The 11,101-nt window shown below is 28.8% G+C and overlaps 1 protein-coding gene across 1 annotated transcript in view; it reads left to right on the top strand.

Annotated features, from left to right (window-relative positions):
- Nucleotides 1–1,917: 1,917 nt before the first annotated feature.
- The window catches only part of LOC111037116 (rho-associated protein kinase 2-like), a gene marked incomplete at its 5' end in the record, with an annotated part of 19,925 nt that continues 10,741 nt past the window's right edge, over nt 1,918–11,101 (top strand). Inside the window, one exon of the mRNA XM_022319493.1 lies at nt 1,918–2,037. Within this exon, the coding sequence (XP_022175185.1) occupies nt 1,918–2,037 (120 nt within the window). The remainder of the gene's footprint in view (nt 2,038–11,101) is intronic.

Below are 11,101 nucleotides of genomic sequence, written 5' to 3' on the forward strand. Positions count from 1 at the left end.
CCTCGGTAGAAATGGGACGGGAATTAAATATATCAAATAATTTATCCATACAATCCATGAATTAAATTGTATCGAAGGTACTATGTGATAACTCATTACAAGAAACTAGGGTAGTCATTAGAACATGAGAGGTAAATTTGACTAATTTTTTGAAAACTATTAGGATTTAAATGAACATCTGTTAGTTTAGGTGCCAATGGACGTTGTTTACTTTTATCAGATTCATACAAATTTGTAAGATGGATTTTTTCTGCTATTTTATTTTGAGATTTGAAACGATAATTGAAAAAGATTTTTCTAGTTGCCTTAAATAAATGAGGGGGATCAAAAATGAAAACAATTTTTTTGTCTCAAACATTAAAGGAAGAGGGGGGGGGTAATGCTTTGTGGATCTGCAAAGTTCTTGAAATTTGAGGAATAATTTCTAAGCTTCTTGTTTGTTTTAACTCTACATAATACTGTAAAAAATACAAAAGGCACAGCTTTACTATTCAACCTAAAATGTATAAAATCTGCTTTGCGAAAGTGCTCTGAACATAACTTATATGTTCGATAATAAGTGGGTGGACCCTTATCCAATAGATCAGGACGGCAGCAGATTTCAACCCACTTATAATGCCTAAAACATTATAAAATTATATATTACAACATTGCTAGATTAATATTTAATTAATTTTATTTACCTTTCGCTATCCTTTGGAAATCGATGAAAAGTAACATTTGAGAAGGGTCCATAATTATTAAAGCATACTAGACACTTCAAACCCATTTTGAAGTGCAAATGAAAACAAAAATGAGTACAAAACTCGTAGTTTTTTATAATGGTGCAATAAAGAACGTAGGGACCGGTGGAAGCAAAATGTGCAAAATTATATAATAGTAAATGAAATCTGTATACTGAAAAGGAAACGGTAAACAAGCCGACCCCCCGCAGCGTACCTCCTAACCTACCACCTATGTGGCAGTAAACGTTTACATTACGGGTGACCTTGGGTCCAACATCATGTTGGTGTGGTAAAGGTTTCCATGTTTTTCGGAGGTTCAGACTTCAGATCATAGGTGAACAATACTCCAGTCTGGTGATCGAGTTTCGCTTCTATATTGTTCTATGATGCGATACAGCACGATGATGGTCGAGACTCAAGAAAATATTATTAATTAATGCTCGAGGAATAATTACTTTACCATGCGGTACTATTTTTAGCACAGTTAACTAGCAGCGACTACCTAGTGACAAGTAGTCCCTGTACCACCGTAACAATTTCTGACATACAAACCCACTATCGATGCATTACCTGCTCTTTATAATCGTGACTAGATACCAACCTAAATAAAATGTACGAAAAAAATAGACTGTCTGTTTTTCTGTAATCAGTTTGTTACAATGTTATCTTTCATTGATTTAAAATATTTTCGACTTAAATCTATTCCGGTTCTCGCTAAAATCGATTGTTCGGTTCCGAAATTAATTTGAATTTTCCGATTCATAAATCGATGCATAATTCATCTATTCTATTTTACCTTTGAACATCGATATAATCAAAAATCAAATAATAATCGATCAGACCCATTTCCAGCTTTTATACAAACTCTTACTAGAAATTTGCACTCTCCAACCGTTATGAACGCACCCGAATATTGGATCATAACATTGAATAGTTCATTATTCCAATACGGGATAATGCGATTATACATTTACACTGGTGACTTGCGAATTTCTAGATAATGTTTTAAGGTGAATTGTATAAAATGTTTATACACTATTTGAAATGTCTATTACGGATACTCTTAGCAACGTGTTGTTATTGAGTATTCAATAAACATCACATTTTATTTATTTTTAAATACCTATATATTTAAAAAGAATTTTTATGTTTTTTATATCTTTAAAAATTCTAATAAAATAATTACACGATTACAATGGAAGACAATTCCAATGAAAACATTCTCCAGACTATACAGGATGTAGATAAAACTATTTTAAGGATCACTGAATGCATACAAGTTCTTCGGAATGCCGAAAACAAATTAAATTTGGTTAGTTATACTTTAACGATTAAAAAATAAATTTAAACTGCGTGGATATATTTGTAGATTATAACACGAAGGTCAATCAATCTGCTTAAAATGTTGGGTATTTTTAACCTCGCTGGATGTAATAGTTTTAAATTCTGCTAACATAGAAATATATTCCAGAACAGGGATTCTCAAACTGTGGAACGCCTACCCTTTGGGAGTACACGAAATGTTTTAAGGTGTGCGAGTCTAACCAACAAGGAAAAAATTCTTTAGAAGTCTTTACATTTTTTTATATATATTTTAGTTTAGAAACTAAGAAGGGGCTACTCAAAAAATGTATTGATAAAAAGGGGTATAGTGTTTATAAGAATTTGAGAATCCCTGTTCTAGAATACCATAGTGGTTTGTGTAGATTCTATTGAATATAATTAGGATAAAAAAAAAAGTTTCAGTCCTGGGCATTTATGTTAGAGATGGTGAATGCCGGACGTCTAATAGAAAACTTATATATTACTAATAATAACTTCGAAACTTAAGTCAAACCTCAGTATGATTAATAAACTTTTAAGCTACTATATATATTTTTATTTGAGATTTTGTTAAGTATATAATAAATACTATATTATGTATTTTATTTGAATTGTTTTTATAAAACTGCAAACGATCGGTACTACCCTAACTGAAGGGTATTTCTGGTTATGTTTGTACTACATGTATAAAGATAAGAAATATAATTTTTAATAAAAATGCATTTTATTCTCAATTTATTTCATTAAAAAATAAACCTGTATTTTTAAATCGACTACTAAGTCACCTATATAACTGAAAGTGATCAATATTCCCCCATCAGTATTGGCCGGCTATAAATAATTGTTATTAATTTGTATCTCGATAAATAAATTAACATCATTAATGTAACTTCGATAATATCAAATTACATAACATTTAGCATACAATTGATTAATAACTAACTTCATAAGATGCCATCAAGTCTTCTAATATTTTCGAATAGCAAATATTACAAATATTTATCAAGGCCGAAAAAGCGAAAACAAGAAATTTTGTTATCAGTTGTTATCATAATTTGGTGGAATAATAATTTTTTATTAGAAATCATTTGCTGAATAAAACTGATTTTTATCAATCTAATTATTTGAAATTACCTGTGTGACCGGTTTTAGCCACTGACCGGCATTCACCATCTCCATACGTAAATATATTATTTTTGATTAGCTAAAAATTTAAAGAAAAACAGTACCTATTATAAGGAGCTATTAAAAAATGTAATATGTTTATTAAAAAAAAGTGTCAATATCTATTTGCAATTCATATAATGGGTTGATAAATAGAAATAAAACCCAATAAAATTGCATTTTATGCATTACTTAAACCTTTTTGATTAGAATCCGAGTAATCAATTATTATTTAATCATTGAGCTAAATATACCGGGCCTTGGCCGGGGCGAGCCGAGGCTCGCGCTTGGACTTCCCGTTTTTGCTGACAGACATGAAAAAAACTAAATTTTCTTTAAATATATCGATGATTTACATAATATATATAATATTATATTATTTGAATTTGTATTAATAATGCATATTATTAAATAAATAAAATCAAGTGCTAACCACTTGTAAAGTGTATATACACGATAATATAATTGAGTAATCTTGGTCAAGTGTATTATACAAACTATACATATTGATATCAAGCAGTTTCCATAGAACATTGATGGGGAATATTTTTCATATTTCTCAAATAGGTAATTCGTATATTAAAATTTGTACTCAATAATTTACGTGCTTTGTTACCTGATTACTTGAGCAACTGTCGTATTTTACAGTGTTATATTAATTACTAAATTACTAAATATGATACTATGATAGAAAATCTGAATATGGTTACAACTTATTGTTAAATGTTAATTGTTACCTTCGTTTGTTCATTATTTTATATATTTTTAATTTCCATATCATCTGACAGTTGACAAACTTACAAAAGTTGATTTGGAGTTACCTACCTTACGGTTTTTGGTAAGTATATTTTTTGAATTCTAGTTTACTGTTATCGTTTGTAAAAACGTGTGTTATAATAACAAATTGTAATAACTTATAGGTTTTTTTCCAAACCTAATAATTATTTAATAGACACATCATTATAATTAAATTGTTTTTTATTCGTTTTTAAATCAACAATATAATATGTTGAGAAACCACATCAAAAAATAAAAAAGAGCTAATAAAAGAGCTAAAATAGAACGAGAAAAAAAATTTTGTGAGACTCTTTAAAGAAATTAACGAACAGTCAAAGTTCTAACAATGCTACACATACATCTACTAATGAAAAACCATTTAATGAAGACCAACTTGAAGTACAAAATTAAGATAATGATTATTTTCATGTAACCGAATAATTTTTTTGTGACGACCATGCGAAAATATCTATGAAGAAATGTCTAGACGATTCTAGTTGTTCTAACAATGTTGTACTTACATTTACCAATGAAAAACCATATAATAAAGAGTACTGAAGTAAAAAACGAACATAAAGGTTCTTTATGTAAAACTGATAACACAAATATAATTGTAATTGTTATTATGAATAAAATCTGTATTCTTTATCTTTGTATTCTTATAATCGTATGTCTACATTAAAAAATAAAAATGTGTATTATTTATTTTATATAGGTACGAGAATTCCCTGATGATTTTCATGTCCCAGAATCATTTCCTTGTAAACACCATGAAAAAGAACAAAATTAAGATTATGATACTTTGTGTAAGACTGATGACATAAATATAAATGTGAAAAGAACCTAAATTAAAATATTATTATCTTCATCAATTCTGATTGATTTTAAATTGCATTTTATCAGATTATATTACTTATAAAAAACATATTACAGTCGTTGCCAGATAAATTGAGACGGCGGCGGCGGCGCGACAACGGAAAACCAGGGGTTCTTCGTATTTGAATAGTATTACCGAAAATATATCAATAAAACAATAATTGTCACAAAAATTATTTAACGCTGTTAATTTTAAAATCAAATATTCTTTTATTTAAGGACAAAAAGTAAAAATTGTAATATAATATTAATTAATAATTTAATAAAATAATAACAACGTATATATTCAAAAAAAAAACAATTTTAATATACTAGGGTGGCCATTCGCCCCGGAAAATCCGGGGCGTTACCGGTTTAGGAACTCATGTCCCGGTGTCCCGAAAAACTTTTTCGGGACAAGGAGTTGTTAAAGGATTTTGCTATCAACATAATAATGTCCCGGAATTGAACTTTTTTAAAAAAAAATTATTTGTTGATAATAATAACACACAACATACAATTACCCAAATACGCATATAGGCCAGCACCACAGATATATATAAATAAAACTGTTAATATATATATGGCCCGCGCACTCTGCGACTGGTGTGTACTTAAACTGTACTATGGTGGGTAAGAGTCTTATTATGACAGCACTCGTATTATTATTATCTTGGTATAGAAAATCTATTTATAAATATTATACGTGGTTTTTATAAACGTCTATGTCAAAATATTTTATACCATGTTATTACGATAATTAAATAGTTTTATAAGCATCATGATAATATATTTTATATTTAATACTAGTCGAAAATAGTCCGTCAGTATTCGTTCACTTCAATTCACGCCCGGCAGACGCTCCATTAGTTGTGTTTTATTTGTGTTCTTTTCATTTGAATTATATCACCAAAAAGACTATGTCACTTAAATGAAAATTTACAAAAAGAATTTCCATTCATTACAAAACCAAAATCTAATGATAATTTTAACGTGCAGTGTACAACTTGTCAAGGAACCTTTTCTGTTAGCCATGGTGGACGATCAGATATTAATGATCACCTTAAAAGTCAAAAACACAAATTGGCTTCCAGAGCATCATTGCAGTCTGGTAAAGTTTCAAACTTCTTTTCTAAACTAATTCCTGAAAATAAAAATGATTTTGCGTTAGCAGCTCGTGAAGCTACTTTCGCATATCATACTTTCGCATATGACAATTCATAATCAAAGTTTTCGATCAATGACATGTACCTCAGATTTGATTCGTCAATTATTAAATGAAAAAAATTTACATGTGCCAAAAAAACAACCAGAGAAATAATTGAAAACGTTATTAGTCTGTGTATTGTTGATAATATTGTTAAAGAATTGCGTTCTGCCGAATTTATTTCAGTTTTAGTCGATGATTCAAATCAGTGTTGTAAAATTTCCTTTTAAAGAGGAACTCGTTCCCGTTCCTTTGGGAAACAAAGGTTAGGTTATAAAAAATAGTGTGTTTCCGCGCCAAAACTGAGCCCCGCGACGCCGTCAGTTGACTACGTGTCGACACCAGTTCCGCTCGCCATGGGTTAGGTTGGCGCAACTCTGAGTGAAGGAGTGCATTTTTAGTCAAAATAATAAACTTTTTACTGGGGAAACTTTTAAGTCTACACTATACAACTTTTGAATTATAACAAATAAACCTAAGACAAATTATTTTTGTTAAAAATCGGTGCTCCTTAGAAAGGAGTGAGTTAACCGATTTGAGTGGTGGTCAATGGTGTTATTTGAGAACAGTTTTTAAGTCAGAAATAATTGGACCGAGAGAGTTAACCGATTATTTCTGACTTAAAAAAAAATAATAAATAATTTTTCGCAAAAAATACCATTGACCACCGCTCAAATCGGTTAACTCACTCCTTCTTTTTGTTTTTCAATAATAAGTTAGGTTAAAGTGTGATAAATGTATCCAATGTAGAATTTCCAGTTAAATCCATATTGTTCTTACCTTCAAACACAATACGTCTATGGTCTAGCTGATATTGTAGAATAATCAGTAGCTTCTGCAGTCATCGTATGCAACCTTCAGTTAGCCATGTATTCATTTTTATCTTTAAAATATTTGAAAACATTCCAAACTATTTCCCTAGCTTGACTGTGGGCTTTACGATTTTTTATTTTTGAACTCATTATAAAAAAAAAAATATTTTATAGCATACGTATTACTACAAAAGAATACTTACACAATTCTGGCACGAATGAGTAAATATCCATCTATATTAGTATATTCCATAATGTTCTTATATATTGTTATCCTTATCTATCATTGTCAGTTGAGTAATTTATTTTGACACATTTATAATAAACAAATTTTTGATGTGACGGAAGTGCGCCGCGAGGTCGAAACACACCGAGTTAAGTTAGTTGTTTTTAACAGTGTTAGGGCAACCAGAACGATGGCATGGGAGAGAGACTACAGACAATTCTGCAGAAAATTTTTTGCAGTGAGCCGGGTTATTCGAAACTGGTGACTGCGCGCGTCGTAGCCAACTATGTGACTTCACTGCCAGCGACTAGTTTGGGCTATACTTACTGAAAAGCGCCACCGCCGCGATCTCAATTTATCTGGCAACGACTGTAATAGGTTATCTAGCTATAGGTATCTATTATATAGGTACTTTAGACATAACGATAACTTTATCTTAATATTCACACAATTTGTGTCATATTCTTATTCTCTAACTATAATAATGAATTCAAATTTAAACAATATTTAAAAAAAGAGTGATTAGTTACTAAGTTTTCTATAATAATATACGAAATGAATTGTTGTAATAATTGAAAATTGTGTAACTAGTCACTTTTTATTCACTTTTTGTATACATATTGTATTAGGTACAAGTATAAGACAACAGTAATTATTCATTTGACTTAGAAGATCCATTAAATTTACCATCAGTTAAAGATAGGCAATATTGTTTATGTATCGTAAAACGGGGACAATTCAAATAAAAAATTTTAAATTTCTAATGTATGATGAACAAAGATCATTCTCTGAAAACTATTATTAAAAGACAATGTCAAATGGTATTTTGTTTTTTGTGGCAGTTGTTCTAATCCTAAGAATAAAACTAGTTGTAATGATAGCTTCAATGACTAGAAACATTTATTTGAACGAATAAAAAGCCACGATTTTTCTTTTTATCATCAAAGGTCTGTGGTTAGAATTATGGCGTATAAATAGCGATACAACTTTAGATACTGAATTTAAAAAAGAAATTCAAACTTAAAAGGACCGATAGAGAAAAGTACTGACAATTATAATAGCTAGGGAAAAATGTGTACCATTTTACAGAGTCAAATAGTAAGGGCCGTATGCATAGTCCGACACTTAAGGAACATCTTAAATCACTTAGGTAATACCTAACTATGGGACACCTAAGTGCTATGTAGCTGGCCCCTAATTTTTGCCTGCATAGTTAATATTTAAGTAGTCCGCAGTTAGGTATTACTTAAATATTGTTTTCTTAAAAATTAATTTATTCTTCCATGCTTATCAGTAATATTTATGATAATTATCTATATTATCACTTATCAGTGTTGTTTAATACAGTTATTTATTTATAACTTTTTTATAATACTGTGCGTCTGTGTTTTGAGACTTGACTACTTGAGTGATTTTTAAACTGAACCATTAAGTATGGACGTAATGGATGCAAAGGGTAAAATCATAAAACGTGAAAGAGGGCCAAATTGGGAACAAGAAGAAAAAGTAATTTTTTTTCATTGTTACCAAAAAGTGGCTAAAGTATTGGAGGATACTAAAAAAGACTTCAACACAAATAGTAAAAAAAACCAAGCATGGTTAAGTCTTATGGAAAATTTCAATTCACATTCCAATGTTAAAAAGGTAATTATTAAACATTACTAACATGACTTTAAATATTTAATTTGTATGAAATTTTTTTAATTTCCTAATTGAAAACTTGTGTAAATACATAAATGTTAAAAAATCTTTAGAGGGAAGTACGAAATTTAAAAAAATTCTGGGAGACAGAGAAGGCAAAATCAAGAAAAGCATTCACTTCAGAACGAAACAGCCGAATGAAAACTGGTGGAGGTGAAGAAGAAAAAATTGTTGATTCACCAAACCCAGATGTAGAATCATTATTAGGTAAACCTCATATAGTTGAATGGTGTAATGATTATGACGGTGACTCTGTACTTGAAAAACCATCAACTAATGGTAAGTTGTAATATTTTACAAATACACTTTGGTATTTTGTTTTAATTTAAATAATTATATAAATATTTAATTAATTAATAAATAAAATAAAATAAATTTATTTAATTATGTAATACTTCCAGTTTTTATTGAGTTAAACACTGTGGACAATGCCACCAGTTATATAAATGACACATTTAAAGAAAATAATGAAACTATGACCTTTATAATTGATGGTTTGTATTTATTATTGTTAATCTTAATACTTAATCAATTACAATACCTAGCTTATTTTTAGATGATACTCCCGTTGTGATGTCTACACCAAGTCCAAATCCTCAAAACCCCAAAACCATAATAGACAAAAAAGTGAAAAAACTTTTTCACGGTGACAAAACTACTGATATTATTGAAGAATGCAAATTAAGAGTAAAAAAACAAAAAATGTCCATTCAACATGAAAACACAATGAATGAATTACAGGTACAATTAATATATCATTTTTACAAACTTTCAAACTTTGAGTGAAGCTAGTGGTTTTAAAATTTTTTTTTCTGTGTTCAATCACTTTGATCAGACATTTTTAAATGACAATATAACTAGAATTAACTATTTATGGTTTAAGATTTTAAATCAAAAACTCATCATGCAAGGACTAGTAGCAAAAAGATTAGAAGAAAACAAATTATACAAACTACAATGCCAAAAATTAGCATTGGAAATTAAGCAATTAAAGGAATCATTTGTGGATTAGAAATAATATGATTATTAAAATTAGTTCCCAAGGAAGATTATGATTTTTTGTTATGTTTTTTACCAAAGCAGGTTATGATTTTTATTATATTTTTTATTTTATGTTTATTACCAAAGCAGGTTATGATTTTTATTATATTTTTTATTTTTTGTTTATTACCAAAGAAGGTGATATTTTAATATGCTAAAAAGTTTTAGATAACTGTTACCTAGTAATCTTAAAATTTAAATTGTTTAATTGTTCTAATAAGTAATACAATCAGTATGAATCTGTTAATCATTTATTACTAAAGAAAGTTATGTTATAGAACAATTTTTATTTTATTTATTTACAAATTATATTATATAGGTTTTCTTGTAATACAATTTTGTTATAATTTTTTCAAAATAACAAACAAATTACAGTGACAAATTCATTAAGTGTATTGTTAAAAATATGTACACATGATACAAAAGTAATTAAAAATGCTCATTAAAATCTATATCACACTTAACAGAATTTGTATAAATGTAATTTTGGCTTTTCACACCAATAAACTTTTTAAAAGATGATATACTGATATCATATGTATAATATATAGATATTAATGATAAATTAACTGAAATGTCTCAAAATGTATGCACTTCTTGTAGCGTCGGCTATTATGTTATTTTGAATATCTTCTACTGGTATTGGAAGTCTATCTTCAGCTTCTTCTTCTTCTTCTTCTTCACTATATGAGTTATTATCATGTGTATTATATTTTTGAGCCATGTTATGAAGTAATGCACAAGTGATAATTATATTAACAATCGTCTCTGGAGCATTAGCCAGACTTCTTCTCAAACATGAAAATCTTCTTTTCCAAAGTCCAAACGTTCTTTCAATGATGTTTCTAGTTCTGATTTGAGCTTTGTTGTACTTGCGTTCAGGTGCTGTATTCGGATTACGCAATGGTGTAAATAAATATGGCTTGCATGCATATCCTTAAGTTAAAATATAATTAATATATATTAATATGTTTTCAAAATTGAATACTAACAATGGTCTTCATTCAGTTAGGTAACAGAAAACAAATATATTATTTAATATTTACCACCATCTCCCAGCAATTTTACTCCATTAGTGTTTTCAGAAAAAAACCTGTTGGCGTAACTTCCATTAAAAATGAAACTATCGTGATAACTTCCTGGCCATCTAACTACTAAATCAAAAAATTCCATTGATGGTCCACATATAGCCTATATTAAATAATACATGATAGATGACTTAAATAATACATAATGCTATATGCTCAACTAGGCTTAATATATTTTGGCG

This window comes from Myzus persicae, unplaced genomic scaffold (assembly GCF_001856785.1).
Source record: "Myzus persicae strain clone G006 unplaced genomic scaffold, MPER_G0061.0, whole genome shotgun sequence".
NCBI lineage: Eukaryota > Metazoa > Arthropoda > Insecta > Hemiptera > Aphididae > Myzus > Myzus persicae.